This window comes from Psammomys obesus, unplaced genomic scaffold (genome assembly GCF_907164565.1).
Source record: "Psammomys obesus unplaced genomic scaffold, mPsaObe1.curated_primary_1811, whole genome shotgun sequence".
NCBI classification, from domain to species: Eukaryota; Metazoa; Chordata; class Mammalia; order Rodentia; family Muridae; genus Psammomys; species Psammomys obesus.
Genome location: NW_026587216.1, coordinates 32,879,690 through 32,899,807, shown reverse-complemented (window position 1 = coordinate 32,899,807; position 20,118 = coordinate 32,879,690). Strand labels below are relative to the sequence as shown.

The 20,118-nt window shown below is 38.8% G+C and overlaps 1 protein-coding gene across 3 annotated transcripts in view; it reads left to right on the top strand.

Annotated features, from left to right (window-relative positions):
- Nucleotides 1-20,118, top strand: part of Atp6v1h (ATPase H+ transporting V1 subunit H) — a 93,931-nt gene that overhangs the window by 29,108 nt on the left and 44,705 nt on the right. For all 3 annotated transcript variants that reach the window (XM_055603334.1, XM_055603332.1, XM_055603333.1), the window contains 2 exons: nucleotides 2,354-2,451; nucleotides 8,400-8,592. In XM_055603334.1, the coding sequence (XP_055459309.1) occupies nucleotides 2,354-2,451; nucleotides 8,400-8,592 (291 nt within the window). The remainder of the gene's footprint in view (nucleotides 1-2,353; nucleotides 2,452-8,399; nucleotides 8,593-20,118) is intronic.

The following is a 20,118-nucleotide window of genomic DNA, read 5'->3' as shown; positions in this document are numbered from 1 at the left end:
TGAGACATAGCTTCTGACATTTCTGGGGGACACAATCTTACAACAAACTTTCTGTTCTTCTGGTTCATACAGTCTTTTCTGTAACCTCTTGAGCAATGTTCCCTGAGCCTTAGGTACAGGAATATTTTGTAGATTCATCAGTTGGGACTGGGCTCTGCGACTGATTGATTGGTTATGGTTTTCGGTAGTAGTCTCCATGTCTTGCAAAGAGAAGTTTCCCTGATGAAAGATGAAGACTATATAGCAGAGTGTGGTGACACATGCATTTAATCCCAGCACTTAGAGAAGCAGAGGAAGGCAAATTGAGTTTGAGGCCATCCTGGTCTACAAGCGAGTTCAGGTCAGCCAAAGCTACACAGAGAAACTCTGTCTCGAAAAACTGACCAAACAAACAAACAAAAACAGAAAACAAAAAATTACAAAGATGATGACTATACTTATCTGTGGTCGTAAGAACAAGTATTTAGAGTTTGGTTAAGGGTTATGCTTATTTAGTAAAGCGGCAATTATAGGTTCTCTTCCAAGATCCACAACTTCACTTGCCCTGGGTAGTTGGCAATGATTTCCTCTTCCTTTTTTTTTTTTTTTTTTAGTGGGTCTTTATACCAATTAGAGAGCTGTTGATTACTAGCTGTCGTGCATGCCATGGGTATGTATGCATGCTACCATTGTATTTTTTTAGGGTTTTTGAAGATACCTTTATTTTTAAAACCTAGAGAGAAAGTGTTTCTTAGGAAAATGTCTATTTTTATAAATTCTGTGTCTGCATATAGGAAATGTGAATATTTTCAGCATGAGCAATCCTGATGGTCACTTAAGTCTGTGGTCACATGTTCAATCAGCACTGTTGAAGTAATCAGATATTAGAGGCAGCAATGAAAGGAGCTGTGTAGGGCCTTCTTAGGTCTTAGGTGGCGACCTGAGAAATTATCCCATATCCTTGAAATTCTGATTCTGTAGCTCCAACTAATATTTACTTAGAAAAGTTGTCTGATTAAATTTTAGACCATTGAGCCATCTCTGTTACAGCACCATTTATTTGGAGTTAGTTTAAGAGTTTATGTGCATCATCCTATGTTACAGTTAAGAGTTTTTTTATTGAGTGCCTCCTCGGTGGTTCTGAAAGTTCCTCTGATTTCTGCTTCAGGGGGCCATATTGTATTAGAGGAGATTAGATTAAACAAGAATTTTATAGTTGGTTCAGTAAACTTGTGCACTGCTCTATGAGACAGGCACAGGCTGTCCGTTTGTCAGGATACACTAAATGATCACATGGAGAAGCTGCCCTGCAAAAGCATGAGGAATGTGAGGGTATGTCTTTAGGATAGGATTCTGAGTGGTGCTTTACTTTGACCTGCTGAGTGGAAGAGTGGACAGGAGGAAGGCTCCTGTGGAGAATGACTGAAAGAACAGATGAGAAGAGAATGATCATGGTTTTTCATGGTGATGTAATTTTTCTCAAGTAGTATTAATTGAATTGCCTTTCTGTAGGAATCCCTTCCTTCCCCACCCACCCCCACCCTCCAAGGTTTCTCTGTGTAGCCCTAGCTGTCCTAGAACTTGTTCTGTAGACCAGGATGACCTTGAACTCACAGAGATCCATCTGGCTCTGCCTCCCCAGTGCTAGGATTAAAGGAGTAGGATTAAAGGTAAGACTGGTTGGACTTGATTTAACTTAAGGCCTGGAACTTGTTTTGTAGACCAGGTTAGTCTCTGCTTCCTGAGTCTGGGATTAAAGGCATGCATCACCATGTACAGCTTTAATTAGATATTATTGACATCCAGAGGCCAAGTTTCTTCATATTTCTAGTTGTGTGTTGAGTGCTTTCAACCCTGGCAGTGCACCTGTAGCTATTGTCCTCTTGATAGTAGTGTTCTCACCAGGAGTGAAGACACTCAGGACAACAGTAAAGAGTTATGAATTGCTCAAAGTTACTCAAGTATAGGCCTGTCTTTTCGTTGTTTAATTTTTTTTTCATATTTGTGTAGAGCAACATTCTCTGTTTGTAGATCCTCTCTCCAAGGTATATAAATTGCAAAGTGAAATATTTATTTATCAAACTATATCAAAGGTACAGTTACTTTGTTAATTAATTTCTTTAAATGTATTATGTCATCCTTAATTGTGTAGATTTAATTTGAGAGACAACAGTCACCTTAATTTCTAAGAGGCAAAGATAAAAACAGACACAAGAATCGACTTTTGGAAAAAGTGTTAGGAGACTTTGGGTACTCTAAAAGGTAACAAATTGTAGTGAAAATTATACAGTAGACTCTTCTTATAGAAATATATGTGGCTGGTCTCATGACTTAGAATGAGTTTTAGTCTAACACTGGCCATTCTTCCTTGCAGAGTTCTCAGTATGTTCAGTGTGTTGCTGGCTGTCTGCAGCTGATGCTCAGGGTCAACGAGTATCGTTTCGCCTGGGTGGAAGCAGATGGGGTGAACTGGTGAGTGAATGCCCTTTGCTTTTATTGCAGAATGGCATTTAAAAACATTTCTCCTTGACATTTTAAGATAAGTTAATAGTTTAATCATTTAAAAGAGGCAGTTTATTATTTTCATGTCTGTTTAACAATAAGTATCTATCATACTGTCCCCATCCCTTGGTTGGCTAATGTTTTATAAGAGGTTAAGTTCTCTTAAGAACCTAATGTTGGGCAAAACAAACTGGCACTCAGAGTATTAGATAATTATAAAAGGATTTTGTGGCAAATTCAGGTGTAAATCAATAATGAAAATAAAATATCCAAAGAATGGAGATTCTGTGTCACGACTAAGGTCTAAGTGGATTTGAAACAGGTACTCTTCAGTTAAGAGAAGGGCATTGTTTCTCTTATAAAATCTATATAGGATGCTCAGAATCAACATTAGTTTGGTAAGTGAGGATTTAAAGTGAGAGTTGATTGAATCAGATTCTTTTTCTAAATCCCTTCGACAGACAGGTACATGCAGTTTCTAAAGCGTTGCTTTCACAGATTATTCAGTCTTCATTCATTGACTGAGTAAGTTAGTTATTTCAATATTAATTTGCAAAATTTTAATCCGTTGCACTTGCATAGTGCCATCCACTGATTCCAGCACTCACTAGGCAGAAGTAGGCAGATCTCTGTGAATTCAAGGCTAGCCACAAATACAGTAAGACCCTGTTTCAATTTCTTTTTTCTTTCTGTTTATCATTACCTACTCCTCTGTCTTCTGGGAAGACCAGGGGTGGTGAACAACTTCAAAGAAATAGTGTTTTCTAGACACAATAGGGTAGTTGTTTTATTAACTCACAGCAATGTGGCAGCATGCACAAAGACGTGTTCCAGCTCAAGACGGCCATAGTCTCAGCATGAAGTAGGGAGGTAGACCTAAAGTCCCACCATTAACTGAGGCACTATTGGCTTTTGATAGCTAGTGGGAGAGATGGAATCTGTTTTCTTCTGGGGTGTGACTCCTGGTAGATCGACCACACTCCAGGGCAGGCTCTATTCCCAATAATAGTTGGCCAAAGCAAATTGGAGTTGATTTTTTTTTAAAGGAAACTTAAAGTTAAATGTGTAGGAAGCTGAGAGTATATTTGGGAGGAGTTGCGATTATGAATATGATCAAAGTAACATTGTATGAATTTCTCAAGGAATTAATGAAAATATTATTCACAATTTCATGACACTTCAGTTTGTTTGTTTATTATTACTGCTCTACACATACGTCCTACAGAGCATGTACAGAGGTCAGAGGCTAACCCATGGGCGTTAGTTCTTACCTTCTGGGGTGAACTCAGGGGATTGGCTTGGCAGCAGGTGCTCTTATCTGCGGAACCCCGTCTTGCTGGCTCTAGCTTCTTGCTGAATAATATTACCTAGAAGTCTTTGATCTTAAATGTCCTTTTTCTTTCTAGCTTAATTTTATTTATCTTTTTAATTTTTCTGAGTGTGCATTCACGCACACACACATACACATGCAGTATGTGTTTCCCTTTAAGTTTGAGCATTGTTCACTTTGGCCAGTTGTGGGTCACAGTGTTAATCACCATATGCTTCAAATAGAACTTCCCAGATGAAGTTTAAGAGATGCATTACTCTATGGTATAACAGAAGTCATTAGGAGTGGATTAGTACTATGTCCATTTCACAGAATAGTGGTAGGTTCTGCCCTAGGACCTATGTCCTGTCTAGTCTGATGTTGGTGCTAGATATAGATTTCATTTTTTGGAGGGGGATTTAAATAAATTTGTTCATGCTACTATTACATAGTGGGCATATCTTGCAAAGTCAGTCATTGTTATAATTTACAGGGTTTACAGCTGGATATGATTAATGGTTCTTTGTTAGCCTGTATAACCCCTTTCAGCACTATGAAAACTAGCTAGTACAGATGAAACTTTCAGGTCTGTGTCAGCTTGATGTTGCTATGTTATACGATATAAGTATGTGGTGTCTTCAGCAATAGGCTTTTACTATCAAGCTTTGGAGGGTTACCAAGAGTATTGGCAATAGCCTGTAATGTTTGAGGGTACATGGGACATCACTGGCTAACAACTCCAAATGAAGAAACTCCAAAACTCCAAACCAAATCCCTGCACTGGGCGTCTTGTTAGCCTTTCGTGTGTACTAGGGACATGGTTGCCCTATTATAAGATAACTCGATTTTAATGCTTTTATGTTAGATCAGTTCTTGAATTTTGGAAAACTCATTTATGATGAAAGTATCTACATTCTCATAATTTTAAGGGTGTTCTTACAAAGCCAGTTCCAACTTTGTTAGAGAATAACATAGTGTTACTCTCTTTGCTTTTTTCTTCTGCTCACTCATTGAAATGCCTTCTCCTGTTAGTTGCTATTGTGGATGGAAAGTAAAAGTAAAAGTTCTCAGGTAGGGTCACACTGTGTTGGAAGTTTCATTAGAATGGTGTTAGTACTGATAGCTAAGATTTATTATAGGGTTTGCTAAAATACATAGCTAGAAACACCAATACATGGCTGGGTTTTGAGGAATGCATGTATAGTTTTCCTCCTGTTCTCCCTCTTCCATGAGGCCACTTGGATTGCATCTTTCTTATCAGTGAACATTTGTGTTTCTGTTCAGGAAGACTATTACAGACTAGCTCCTAAGGGTTTCACTAGAGGTTTAGTTACATAGGCACTCAGTGCTGATAGCATATTAACTTGTTACTTTCAGTGCTGTGATAAAACACCACAACCAAGGCATCTTATAGGAGCAAGGGTTTATTTGGGCTTACAGTTCCAGAGGGATGAGTCTTTCACCATCAATGTAGGGAGCATGGCAGCATGCATGGTACTGTAGCAGCAGTTGAGAACACATATCAGGAACTGTAAGCTGGAAGCAGAGAGAATGCACTGGAGAACTCAGGAGGCTTTTAAAACCTTAAAACATGCCCCAAGTGATACACCTCCTCCAATTGGGCTACACCTCTTAATCCTTCCCAAATAGCCACTAACTGAGAACCAAGTATTCAACCACAACACAGAAAACATTCCAGACTTCTAACAGGAAAGTCCTTACCTAAGTTAAAATACTAAGGGCTAAATGGAAACAATGGAAATTTGTTTCTTAGAGTTCTGGAGGCTAGGAAGTCCAAGATTTGGTGTAGGTGAGCTGTAACGTTATATAATAAAAGGGCAAAGAGTCTCACTTAGGCTCTTTTATTTGATACTTATGAAGGCTCTTTCTGTGTGACCTAATTTCCCCATAGTTCTGTGTTACCACACAGAATTTGGGGATTGATTTTAATTTAGGAATTTTGGAGGGACAGACTTTCAAACCATAGCTGTAGCTGTCTAGCATAAACTATATGGTTTGTGCAAACTGGATAGTATTATGAGCCACATTTACTAAGACTAGCAATCTTATGGGTGTGATGTTCTTTTCAGTACAGAACCCAAAGATGTTATTTTATCTTTTACCATTCTAAGAGATGCTGCAGTATTTGGGGCAGTATAATAGAAAGGATAATGATTTCATTATATCATCTTTGTAAAGAATTTCATGTGACCGCAGCTTTCATTTATTATAATGGCACATTAGTTACAATTAATAAAGTTAATATAATTACTAAAATAATATCTATTAAGATGAAATAGCACAATGTCACTATAATCCCATAGTTATATTACTAAACCTAATTTTACTAATTTTAAAAGCAGATACCCTCTTCTCCAAATCAGGGGACCTATAAGAATGAATTAGAGTTGCAAAATAGCAACCTGTCTATAGATAATACATATATATTTTTTAATTCCAAAAAATAAAATATGAAACTTGTTGCTTTGAATCAGATCTTGCTGTCATCATTACTAGTATTAAAAACTTTGAAGGACAGTTGACAAAGGTAAGTATCTGTAGATTTTTTTCTCAGAAAGGAAATGTACTTTGCAATGCAACGTTCTGTTTCTTTTTGATGCTGTTCAAATCATAATCAGAAAAGATTTGAGGAAGAAAAATTTCAAGTGTTGCCTGTTCAAACAATTGGTCACTGATTACTAAAAACTACTCTACATTTTAATCAGCGTATTGAATGTTCTGGTTAAAAACCTCTTTTATATATGATACAGTATTTTCTGAATATTTATGTAAGAGAACTATCCTTTTCCTTATGTTGTGCATTGAATGTACTAGCCATCTGAAGGTTAGCATTGATTGTTTTGTCTGTTAATTTTAAATTCCTCCCAAATTCTGAAGGATCCATCATTGTTGATGCCTACCTCCTTGGTTTCAGCAGCTGTGTCCTTTCTCTATGCTCCCTACAACTCCTGTGGTGATAGTTTAAAAAAATCTTAGAAGCTAGATGTGAAGAATTAACTTGATATATATTTACTAAAGTTTTTTTTTTTTTCCCCTGAAGCAAAAGGTGATAACCTGTAGGTCTGGGTTTGGATCACGGAAATTCACATGCTTGAAGAACTGAGTAAAGTTGAAATTTAAACCTTTGAGGAGGAGGCTCTTCTCCTCTGATGTTGGTGTCTGTGATTTCTGAGAAAGAACCTTATGCAAAGACTCAGCCTCTTGGGTGGAGGCACAGATGGCTGGTTATGGTGCCTCTGAGTTTGTGCAGGGAAACTTACTCTGTTAAACCTGGAACAGCTGCAGCTGAATTGGCTACTGCCATGGGAAAGATGTGCTCCCTTGTTGGGAAGTATTTGCCCGGTTAAAAGGCAAATACTCACTGTGGGTGCCTTTTGTCTGTTCTTTCAGTCAGCATCTAGCTCCCTCTTCTGGAATCTAGCATCAACCAGCTGGTATCCAGGGCTTCAGAAAAGCCATGTGTAGGAAGGAGGCTTGACTTTGTTACTGGAAGAGAGCAAAGAAATCAGGCATTAGGATGTCGATAGTATAAAAACACAGAATTTTGCAGCAGTTGAAATACTCATAGTATTTAATAAAAGCAAGTTTTTATATAATAGCCTAAACTGAAAAGAACTTTTCCAGGCAGAAGAAACAATGCATGAGAAATTTAGGAATAATACAATAAAGTCAGAAGTAAATACAAATCACAAAAATGTAGAATTGTCGCAGATTTATACTGTCAACTAAGTTAATAGTTGTTAAAAACGTCAGAATTTCATTAGAATAACATTAGATTAAAAGAAAAAATTGAAGTACAATGTCTTCCCCTCATTTTTCCTATTTTAATATCTTGGGTTAGTATAATTTATGTTTTCAAACTGATGAATCCGTGTTGATAGATTTTCTAAAAGCTATAATTTATATTGGGCGGCACTGTGTTGGACATTATATTGATTTTATGCTTCCTTTGTTCCACTGCTCATTTTGTTTGTCTTATCTGGTGATTTCTGCCCTTTGTTGAATGTACATATTCCTCAGGGATATTTTCTTAGCTTTGTTTCCTTTTATATATTCTCTCCTTCACAATAATGGGACAGCCCCTTTCATGTCAAGGGAATGTTCTCAGTTTGTTAGTTTTCTGAAGGTTCTGACATTTTTTGATCCCCAAATTTCTGTGACAGGCTATATTCCTCCAAAATTATTGACTCTTTTTTTCTGTACCTATTTTAAAAATCTTTTGGTTTTCTAAACGCAAAGCCATGATATAAAAATTACTTAAAAGATGTTCAAATGTTTTGTCATTACTCCCTGTTGATTTTTGTTTGCTACATTCTTTGTACAATTCTTTCTTCAAATACTGGTTCCCTTTCTCATTGTTATCCTGTAGTAGTGCTCCTGCTTCCCAAGTTTCCATGCCTTCCAGAGACGATTAGATTACAATCTTTGTGAATGTAATCTAGCTAGGAGTTAGCTGGGTGCCATGTGAATGCTACAGGCAGCTAAAAAATGAATTGAAGACGTAGTTCAGAGACTTGCTCTTCCTGTGTACACTCATTTCATTTTTTGTTGTGCTGTTGTTTGAAATGTTTTCTCTGTTCTTTTTCAGTATAATGGGTGTTTTGAGTAACAAGTGTGGTTTTCAACTACAATATCAAATGATTTTCTCAATATGGCTCCTGGCATTTAGTCCTCAAATGTGTGAACACCTTCGCCGCTATAATATCATTCCAGTTCTGTCAGACATCCTTCAAGAATCTGTCAAAGAAAAAGTAACAAGAATCATTCTTGCAGCATTCCGTGTAAGTACTCAGTGAGGGAGATTGTTATTGGTGTGTGTATGTTTGTAGGATTTTTTTCTGTGATGTGTCTTTGAAAGGTAGGATGAAATACAGGAATTGTACAATGCTTGTAAATTGTAGAATGCTTGGTTATATTTAGATGGAGAAAGTCCTTTTTTGTTACAGTGCCTGCTACAGGACAATTATTATAGGAGCTTTTCCCTTAGGGCCCATATTTTAGTCTGGAGTTGTGTTTCAGATCCTGGCTCTTCTGGCTGGCAGCATGCTTCTGAGTAAATGTAGAGACTTCTAATTATTACAAACATTATAATTATGTTGTCAAGATATTAGAATTTTGTCAGTTATCAAAATGAGCTTAAAGATGAAGCTTGAGGACAAGAAAGGAGCTTTGTTATATCACGGAAGGTATTATTGTGAAATGTTTCCCCAAAGCCTTTGTCTTCTGTTTGGTCATTTTGTTGGTTGTCTTAGGATTCAGATGGGTTTTTGGGAGATGTCTACCCAAGTGATGTATTTCTGAACATGTTTCATGTAGTGCTTATTACCCTGGCAGGTATTATTCTCAGAAATGCCATTTGTTAACCTGGTGGTCACCAGAGCCCTAGTAATGTTATTGTTAATATATGAGGATGTTGGTATTTGGGTTGGTCTTTGATTTGCAAATGGGAGTGCTGAAGAGAGAGGTGGCATTCCCAGTAGGCGTCCTATTTGCAAATAAAGGTGGTTTCCTTCAGAATCTGTGTTTTGAACCATTTGTTTTTGTGTTTACTTGAAATAAGCAGCAAGAAGTCAAAAAAGAAGTACAGTTGTGTTTTAAAATTTTAATATTATCAGATTTGTCAAATAATAGCCATTTTAGACATTTCTAGTAATGTCTAAATATGATTTTGATTTAAAAAAATAAAGATGACTTTAGGGGGTAATATACGTTTTTTTTTTTTCAAAAATTAAAATAACGTTAATTATGTGCACATGTGAGGGGTTGTACATGTGTGGGTTCCCTGGCGCTAGAGCTCCAGGCTAAGAGCTGTCCAGTGTCAATGCTGGAAACCGAACTTGGGTCGTCTAGAAGAGCAGCAAGTGCTCTTAACCTCTGCAGTCTCTACAACTTCTTTCTCCTCTTCCTCTTCCTTTTCCTCCTCCTTCTCTTCTTCCTTTCTTCTTTTTCTCCTCTTCTCCTCCTTCTTTTCCTCTTCCTTTTCCTTCTCTTCCTTCTTCTTTTTCTTTTCTTTTTCTTCTTTTTTTTTTCTTCTGAGACAGGGTTTCTCTGTGTAGCCTTGGCTGTCTTGGACTTGCTTTGTAGACCAGGCTGGCCTCAAATTCACAGATATCCACCTGCCTCTGCCTCCCAGAGTGCTGGGATTAAAGGCATGTGCCACCATGCCTAGTTTACAACTTTATTCGTAACAGTATATAATATAGATGCTTTAATTTTTTTCTTTGTAGATCTTCAGTATTTCTTTAGTCATGTTACATTCTACTGTGTTGCTCTGAGTGTTAGCCATTGTCCTATTGGTGAGGACATGAGGTATTTACAATTTATTTTATACTTCTATGAATAGTTTTGTAGATGGTTCAACTGAGTCAAAGGAATATACTTTTTTTAGGAAGTTTTTTTTATAGCTAATACCAAATGATCTCTCAAAAATGTGCCAGCTTACATTTCCATCTGCTTTCTGTTGAATTTGTTGTTCTTTTGTCTTACTAAAAATTAATATAATCAATCTTGGTTTTTATACAATTTTGGATGAGAAGTGAAACCATTGTTTTAAGTTTCATTTTGTTAGTAATGAAGTGAAACATCTTTTTTATTTGTTTTCTTCTATTGTTTTTAAGATTTATTTATTATTTATACACTATTCTGTCTGCATGTACACCTGCATGCCAGAAGAGGGCACCAGATTTCACTATAGATGGTTGTGAGCCACCATATGTTTTCTGGGAATTGAACTCAGGACCCCTGGAAGAGCAGCTGGTGCTCTTAACCTCTGAACCATCTCTGCAGCCCCCTATTTACTTTATTTATTTTTTCTTTTTCTTTTATTAATTACAGTTTATTCACTTTGTATCCCAGATGTGCCCCTTCCCCCCCCAACTCCACCCTCCCTCTTCTTTTCCTATGCCCCTCTCCCAGTCCAATGATAGGGGATGTCTTCTTCCCCATCCCATCCATCTGACAATAGTCTATCAGGTCTCATCAGGACTGGTTTCTTTGTCTTCCTCTGTGGACTGGTAAGGCTGCTCCCCCCTCAGGTGGAGGTGATCCAAGAGCTAGCCCATGAGTTCATGTCAGAGATGGTCCCTGGTCCTATTGTTGGGGAACCCTCTTGGATACTGAGCTGCCTTGGGCTACTTCTATTCAGGGGTTCTAAGTTATCTCCATGCATGGCCCTTGTTTGGAGTATCAGTCTCAGAAAAGACCCCTATGCCCAGATTTTTTGGTTTTCTTGCTCCCTTTGTGGAGCTCCTGTTCCCTCCAGATCTTTCTATCTCCCCTTTCTTTTATAAGATTCCCTGTACTCTACCCAAAGTTTGGCTATGCATCTCAGTATATGTTTTGATACCCTGCTGGGTGAAGTATTTCAGAGGCCCTCTGTGATAGGCTCCTGTCCTGTTCCCTGTTTTCTCCCTCTTCCGCTGTCTATCCAGTTTGCCTTTCTAAATGGGGATTGAGCATCTTATCCAAGTTCCTCCTTCTTGCTTAGCTTCCTTAGGTGTACAGATTTTAGCATGATTATCCTATATTATATGTCTAATATCCACTTACGATTATATACCGTGTGTGTCTTTCTGCTTCTGGGATACCTCACTCAGGATACTCTTTTTCTAGAGCCCACCATTCGCCTGCAAATTTCATGATGTTTTCTTTTATTAGTTCTGTTAGAATTACATATAAGTGTTTTGATCATATTTAACCCCCTTCAACACTTCCAAGATCCACCTCCCTTTTCTTTTCCACCCAATTGTGTATCCTGTTTTTTTTTTTTTTTTTTTCCCATCAAGGCTAATTTGAATTGATGTTCTTATATTTGTAGATGTATGGCTTTCCACTGGAGCATAGTCAACTTATCTGGTGCTATACTGCTGTGAAAACTGACCCTTTCTCTTCCCAGCAGCTCATAGTTGTTAATATCTTCTCAGACAGTGGGATTAACTCCCTCTTTCATGATGATCCATGAGTCTTTGGAAGAGGGAGTTCAGTGTATGTGTTCCATTTAGGGATGAACATTCTGAAGAGTCTTATTCTCTTCACTTTGGCTAGTTGTCGCTATGTTGTCTTCTATTGTAAGCAGAGGGTTGAGAGATGTCATAATCTATGGATGTAATGATAGGACATCATTTGTTAGTTTGTACTATGTCCATTTGGCCGAATGCTATGTTTTCCCCTAAGACCTATGTTCTGTTTAGCCAGTGGTCCTTGGCCCGATATTGGTGTCAAGTATGGGTTTTATCTTGTGGAGTGAGTCTTAAATCCAACCAGAAAGTTATTGGTTACTCCAGTAACATTTATGCCACTATTGTACCTGTGAGCATGCCTTGGGAGGCTGATTTTTATTTTAGCTGGTAGGGTTCAGTTCATACCTGAATAAGACTGGTGGTTACTTACTTTCTCCTCTGGTAGCCTGCATAGCACTTTCCAGCACTATGAAAGCTAGCCAGTAGAGATGAAACTTAAGGTCTGTACCAGCTTGATTTTGACATACTCTATAATTCAAAATTATATGGTGTATTAAGCAATGGGGTCTTATTATCAAGTTCAGGAAGGATACAGTTCAGTTTCTGTGCAGTTTAGTTTTGAAGTTTGAATGGAGTATTAAAAGAATTTCTGGGTCAGCTTGAGTTAAGTGAGGTTTCGAATCCAAGTGGAAGACCTTTTGTAGTGTTAGAGATTCTCACAGCTAATTTTCAGGAATGTGGAGAATGTGAAACATGTACTAATAGTATTGGTGATTGAATCTAGGATCCTTTTCTGAAGAAGAGTGGGAATGGGACAGAAGGCAGGTATCTGGGATTTTTCATCCTTGGACACATTTGGGGGGTCTGTGGAGGTACAGGCGTGGGTCTGGTCTGTTGTCCCTCTTTATAGTAGGGTGGTCCTTGGGTCATAAGGATAAGTGGAGTGTGCAAAGCAAGTCTAGTATTTCTATGGAGAAGAGTTCAAGGGAGGGATGGGTAGAGTTGGTGGGGTAGATGTGTGCGAGGCTCTGCATAGAGTTGGGGGTGGCAAGGATGAATGGGGTAGCAAATCAAGTCTGTTTTCCCTGCCTGGGGGGAAGGTCCAGAAGGGGTGCAAGAAGCCAGGCACTAGACACATGTCTTTAGGTAGGTGGCGAAGGTACAAAAAGAAAAGAGGCTGAGCATCTGTTAATATTTATATTCACCATTTATTCATGTATTGCATAAAGTACCTATTCATAGCATTTGTCAGTCTTAAAAATTTAAAGCTTGGTTTAGGAATTCCTTCCTAGAAGTCTGGAGTTAATAAGAACTATACTTTATTTTAGATTTTTTTTTTCTATATCAGATACTGACCTCATCACTTTAAATATATCACATTTATGAACTTCATTGTAAGTTGATTGATTTTCCCTAATATCCTAGAAGCACAGAACAGGGATTTAACTCAAGCAGTGGGATTCATACACTTAACCACTATTATTTTTTTTAAGTCATTTTCATGTGTCAGCCCCCAAATTACTTTCTTAAAAAATGGTTTGATGTAAATTTTGCTTAATGTTATGCTTTTATGGCTATATAAAACCTTCTTAACTAGTTCACCATCTCCTTTTTCTTCTTTTGGTAACTTTAAAATGGGTGCATGGAAGTGCCCATGGAAAGAAAAATCAAAGGTAAATGAAAGGGCATTTTTTTTTGCTTAACATGCTCACTATATGTGTTAAATCCAGAGCCTTTCCAAGCTGTATAAGAAAAATTGAGGGGCTGATTGAGGGTGAGTGGGAGGGACTTTCAGTGTAGCATTTACTGTTAGAGAGGTAGACAGTGAAACCTCAGGGTGATTTGCTGAAGATCTGTAATACTAACCAACTCTTGGCTAACTGTTATGAGCATTATGTTTAATTTCAGTTATTGTTTTACAAAAAGATATCCCTTTTTATATAAAAATTGTCCTATTATCCTTAAGTAGTTCTTCTGAAATTTTGGCAAATGAGCTCGTAAAGTGACTCAGTGGGTAAAGGTGCCTGGCCAAGTCTGATGACCTGATTTTGATCCCCACCAGTTCTTTCAAGTTGTCCCCTGATTCCTTCATATATGTCATAACACCAGTGTTGTAGCATGCTTGTGCCCACAGTACACACACAGTCATGAACACGGAACAATAATTAATAAAATTTAAAAAGCAAATAGGCAAATGTTGTACTTCCTTATTTCTCTCCCTCAGAGGGTAGCTAACATTTGTGTTTCTAGCAAGTTCAGTCTATGTGAGTTGTCAAGGTACATTTTTAAGTGTAGTCCAGGTGAGATGATAGTTAATTCTTAAAATGAATAAGTTGTGTTAACAAGGCCTTACTTTGAAATAATTCAAGAACTTATCTTACTGTTTTTCTTAAGGGATCATTTTCTGTATTCAGAGAAGATGAAAAATTACAGAAGTAGTCTTCTTTAGTCTCTTTTATCTTAAAAGATGACTTTCTTTGAGTTGCTTTTGTGTTAGACACTTTGCTAATTGTTGGAGAATTCAGATGAAAATGCAGTTTGCCATTGAAGGTCCCAGTAGTTACATAGTCTGAAGACTATGTAAATAAGTTTTGCTGTCATACAGTGGTAAGTCGTGTGCAGGAATGAAAGTTATGGAAAAGATGGAGGGTTTGAAAACCCTTTGAAGAGTGATTAGCTGTTGAGAAGTTCAAAGCTTGGGAGAGGTTGATAAACACTAACAAATAAAGAATGAATCTTCTGGAATTGTTGGTAATTTGTTCTTATAGAAGAAGCCCGTCCTCTGTTAAAGCTTTTATTACTGTGAAAACACCATGACCAAAAGCAGTGTAGGGACAAAAGGATTTATTTCAGCTTACAACTCTCAGGCCATACTCCATTACTTAGAAGTGAGGGCAGGAACTCAACCAAGGCAGGAACCTAGACTCAGGAGCTCAAGTAGAGGCTATGAAAGAGTGCTTCTTACTGGCTTGCTTCTCATGGCCTTCTCAACTTGTTTATTTTTGGAGGCCAGATTAAGACAGGGTCCCTCTGTAGCTCTGGCTGGTCCAGGACTTGACAAGTAGACTAGGTTGGCCTCGAACTCACAGAAATCTACTTTCCTCTGCCTCTTAAGTGTTGGGATTAAAGGTGTGTATTGTCTTCCCAGGTTTAGTTTGCTTTTTCATTCCATTCAGGACGACCTGCCCAGGGATGGCCCCACCCTCATGGGTGAAGCGCTTCCATAGAAATCATTAGTCAAGAAAATGGCCCACAGACTTGTCTATAGGCCAGTATTTTGAAGCCATCATTTTCTCAGTTAAGATTTCCTTTTTCCAGAAATGTTCAGGTTTGAGTTAAGTTGACAAAAATAGCCAACACAGTTGGATTACCTTTATGCCAGTAGCAGTCGCTTAAAATATACCATGATTGTCTTAAGACAAGTAAGCAAAGATCCCAGTTTATTGAATTGGACCTGAAGGTACAACTTCAGCAAGGGCTGTTGGAAGCAATTTGTACTGTGTACTCATCAGCTCAGATGAACAGATTTCTGTCTTGATGAGAGTGGGAGCAATTCTGGTGGAAGGGCTACTGTGATTGTTGCTCAGAAGCAAGGCTGTGCTTGGTTCAAGCAAGTGACTATTTGGTGCACAGAAGATTCCACCAAACTAAATGAACTGGAACTTAATGAGCAGGCTATTTGGGATCAGTGAGAGGGCTGGCCTGCAGCCCCTATGCTGCCTCTGTGGTATTGTAGCCATAGGCCCAATAAAGGCTATTCTTGCCCGAGTGGTTTTTTTCTTGCTTACTTTAAGTAGTTTGCATCAAACTGTTAATACCAAGAAAGAACTAGTAGAAATAACCACAGCAATGGTAGCAAATGTGAGGATGAAGAGGGTGGATGGCAAGAACTGATAAACATCCATTATGAGCCAATGAGTCAAAGAAGAGAACCTAAAGGCCGTGGTCATTAAAGAAATTCCTAGGAGCTGTCAAGTCTTTAGGACCAAGAACCATAGACCAGACTGAGAGATTAAGACTGGCTATTGTCAAGGGCCAAGAGCCCTAAGACCCAAGGTCCCCATGGGAACTGAATGCAGATGGTTGTGAAGAGCTCAGGCAAAAACAGGAACAGTGTTGGCTGCTAAGAGGTAAAGACTGCCTCTGGAGGTGTGACTCATCTAGGAGACCTTCATGTTTGTCTGTGCTCATTGCCACAAAAATTCCAAAGAGATGTCCTTTGAAATCATCCTAGTTGTTATGGGTACATGTGAGTATATATGTCGTGCACTTACGAGTAAACCTATGTCAGGCCTAGTATGTACCATGCCCATAGGTGTAAGGCGCTGTCAGGCCTAATGGGTAGTTAGTTATTTTAAGAATAGTTTTGCCTTAAAAAACAAAACAAAACAAGACAAACAAAAAAAAAAACCTCATTTTTTCAGAATCTTGAGTTTCTTTTTCTTTTCTAGAACTCTCCTCTTCCTCTTGGTTATTACAATACTTGGCAGTTGCTATTCTATTTCGCTGTTCTATTTTTCATGCACGTGGTATTGGGTTACATAAGTGAATCACATCCAAGTCCCGTAATGGGCTTTGAGTGTATTTTTCCACATACCCTCCTGCCCATATCTTTCTCTTTTGTCTTTTTTGTTCCTCTGAACAGTTTAACTTCTTTCATTTGACATTTTCAGGTTTAACAATTGCTTTATTTTATAAGTTACATTTCTTAAATAAAAAGTACAGATGTTTGCTTTTTTTTTTTCTTTTTGAAATGCTAAAGAGCAAACCTGCTGTACGTGCTAGCTAAGTGTTTCTGTCACATAGCTATATACCCCGCACCAGATATGTTGAAGTATGACATAGTTGGGAAGTGTAGCTCATTGGTATAGCATTTGCCTAGTATGTGGGAGGATCTGAGTTTGATTGACAGCATTAGGAGAAAAATACAACAAAACTTTATCAGAAAGTATAGTTTGGTTTTGAATATGCTGCAGTTGTACTATGATAAAACTCAAACTGCTGTCATGTAGCAGTGACATGCTTTAGCCTCTGAGTGAGCACACGGGTGTGCGGCAGCTGGTGCATATACATTGGAGAAGTCAATTAAGGGTATACATGCAGGTTTTATTTTGCTTCCTAGAGAGCAACTTCTGTTAGGCAAATTAGACTGCACTTTCCTTCTTCTGCTCTTGATCCTTATTTTACCAGAGCTCTTATCTGTTCCTCATACTCAACTCTTTATTAACCGTCTTTATTTATACCACCCAGACTTTGGATTACAAATGATTGTTTCTGCCCTATTATATTTCTCATTCTTCCCAAACTCTACCTTCTATGTTCCTTGGCCAATTTGTAAAGACAGTGCTAACACAGAACGGAACTTGCCCAAGCATCTGTAAATACCTGTTCAATGCGTGCTTAACTTCAGAATATTTGTTATTTTGAGATAGGGTTTCTCTACATAGCCTGGGCAGTCCTGGAATTCACTGTGTAGACCAGGCAGTCCTAGAACTCAGAGATCTACTTACCTCTGCCTTCTTCTGAGTGCTGGACTTAAAAGCATACTCCATCATGCCTAGCTGATTCAGCAATATTTGAAAGACCTCTTAATGAGACTGGGAGAGTCAGCTTTCTCAGGGCTCTTGAATATTTATCATTGAATTCCAAGTTTGGCCCACTATTAGTCTCACAGAGCCTTCCCCCCTTCCTTTTTGTTAACAGTCACTCTTATCTCTTTCTTTCCCCCTGCCTCTCCCTCCTTCCCTTTCTCTATCTCTTTTCTCTCTTTCCCTCTTCCTCTTTCCCTCTCTTTCTCTCTCTTTCTTTGTATGCATGTTTATTCCATGATACATGTGAGGAGGTTAGAATACAGCTGTGGTGATGGACTTGGACTGGTGTCTTGTTTAAGGCAGAGTCTTCTTGTTTGCCCCTTCATATGCCAGGCTAGCTGGCTCTTGAGCTTCCAGGAATTTGGTTTTTGCCTCCCATCTCATTGTAGGAGTGCTACCGTGTCCTGCTTGCATGCAGATTCTTGGGATTCACACTCTTGTCCTCATGGTTACATGGCTGATGCTTTACGTTCTGCACCATCTCCCTAACCTGACAGTTTTTTCTTATGAAAAAAATATGTTGACCCTATGTCAGTTAGGGCAAAGTGTTCTTCATTAGATAGAATTTTAATCCCAGTGTTCTCTTGGGTACTCTGCCTAACATGGGTACTAAGCCTAACACCTCTACGTGGGTGAGTGAATAATCAGCTTGTCCAAATCACCCATTTTTTCCAAACTTGAGACATGCTTCACTTACTTGAATTCCGCTGGCTTCAGGTAGGGTGTGTTGTGACATGGTTATGGTTACAGTACTGTTGTAGAGACAGGGACACTAGGGCCAGTGTGACCTGCATGATGGCAGCTGCATTAGAAAGAGAAGTCCTATCTGCGGTTCTTTTTCTGTGCCCTTTATTGGATTTTCTGGCTGAAATTTGTACCAGTTCTCTCCATTATCCTTCTGTTGAATCCTTCTGTTCATTTGTGTTCCCTGTGACACTGGGAATGGTAATACTTTTTCATCCAGAGAGAAGCTGTGGTCAGTACTGTAACAATGAATTTCTAAGTAATTGCCAGTGGAAAAGGAGCAGAAGCTGTAACTAGAGTGATGGAGTTGCACTTTTAGAGCAGTTAGTCTGGTGTAATAATAAAGAAAATATTGGCAAAGAGATTGTGGATTCTTTTGCTGCTTTCAAAAGCATTTTTTTAAAATAGAAAAACACAGGGGGCTTAGCAAATGGCTTAGTGGATAAAGTGCTCGCTGCAAGCATGAGGACCCAAGCTCTGAAAAGCTAGTTGTGGCTGCGAGTGCCTGAAACCCCAGTGCACAGGAGTGGAGACAGGAAGATTCTAGAGTGCTGTCTCAATGGACTTCAGAGAGGAAAACATTTGGACAATGATCTCTGGTCTTCACAGGTACAGTCATGGGCACATGATTTCATGTATATAGTATGTGAGTAACACACACACACAAAATACATTCTGTGACATTTCTTTTCTGACAAGACCACTTGTTGTAGTCAACAAGGCCACATCTTCTAATCTTTCCCAAGAGGTTCTAACTTGGACCAAACATTCAAATATGTGAGCCTATGGGAGACCTATACCCATAGGTATTGATCTCTCAGAACACCTACACCCTGTTATTCTCCTTTACCCCTTTTTCTTTTGTATTTACCTCTCCCCTTCCTTCTTTTTTTTTTTTTTTAATTCTTTATTAATTACACTTTATTCACTTTGTATCCCCCCTGTGGTTCCCTCCCACCTCCTGTCCCAATCCCTCCCTCCCTCCACCCTCTGCATGCATGCCCCTCCCCAAGTCCACTGATAGGGGAGGTCTTTTTCTTCCTTCTGATCCTAGTCAATTAGGTCTCATCAGGAGTGGCTGCATTGTCTTCTTCTGTGTCCTGGTAATGCTGCTTTCCCCTCAGGGAAAGGTGATCAAATAGCAGGCCAATCAGTTCATGTCAGAGACAGTCCCTGTTCCTATTACAATGGAACCCACTTGGACACTGAACTGCCATGGGCTACATCTGTGCAGGGGTCTTAGGTTATCTCCATGCATGGTCCTTGGTTGGAGTATCAGTCTCAGGAAAGACCCCTGTGCTCAGATTTTTTAGTTTTGTTGTTCTCCTTGTGGAGTTCATGTCTTCTCCAGATCTTACTGTTTCCCACTTCTTTCCTAAGATTCCCTGCACTCTGCCCAAAGGTTGCCCATAAGTCTCAGCATCTGCATTGATAGTCTACAGGGCAGAACCTTTCAGAGGGTCCTGAACAGAACACCAATAGCACAGGCTGTAAGATCAACAATCAATAAATGGGACCTCATGAAACTGAAAAGCTTCTGTAAAGCAAAGGACACTGTCATCAAAACAAAACAACTGCCTACAGATTGGGAAAGAATCTTCACTAACCCTTTATCTGACAGAGGGCTAATATCCAGTGTATATAAAGAACTAAAGAAGCTGAAAAGTAGCAAACCAAGTAATCCAATTAAAAAATGGGGAACAGAGCTAAACAGAGAACTTTCTATAGAAGAATATCGAATGGCAGAGAAACACTTAAAGAAATGCTCAACATCATTAGCCTTTAGGGAAATGCAAATCAAAATGACCCTGAGAGTTCACCTTACACCCATCAGAATGGCCAAGATGAAAAACTCAAGAGCAACACATGCTGGGGAGGATGTGGAGAAAGGGGAACCCTCCTCCACTGCTGGTGGGAATGTAAACTGGTACAACCACTCTGGAAATCAATCTGGCGCTTTCTCCACTTCCTTCTTAAAGAGTCCCCCTTTTCCTATTGCCCTGATCAGATCACA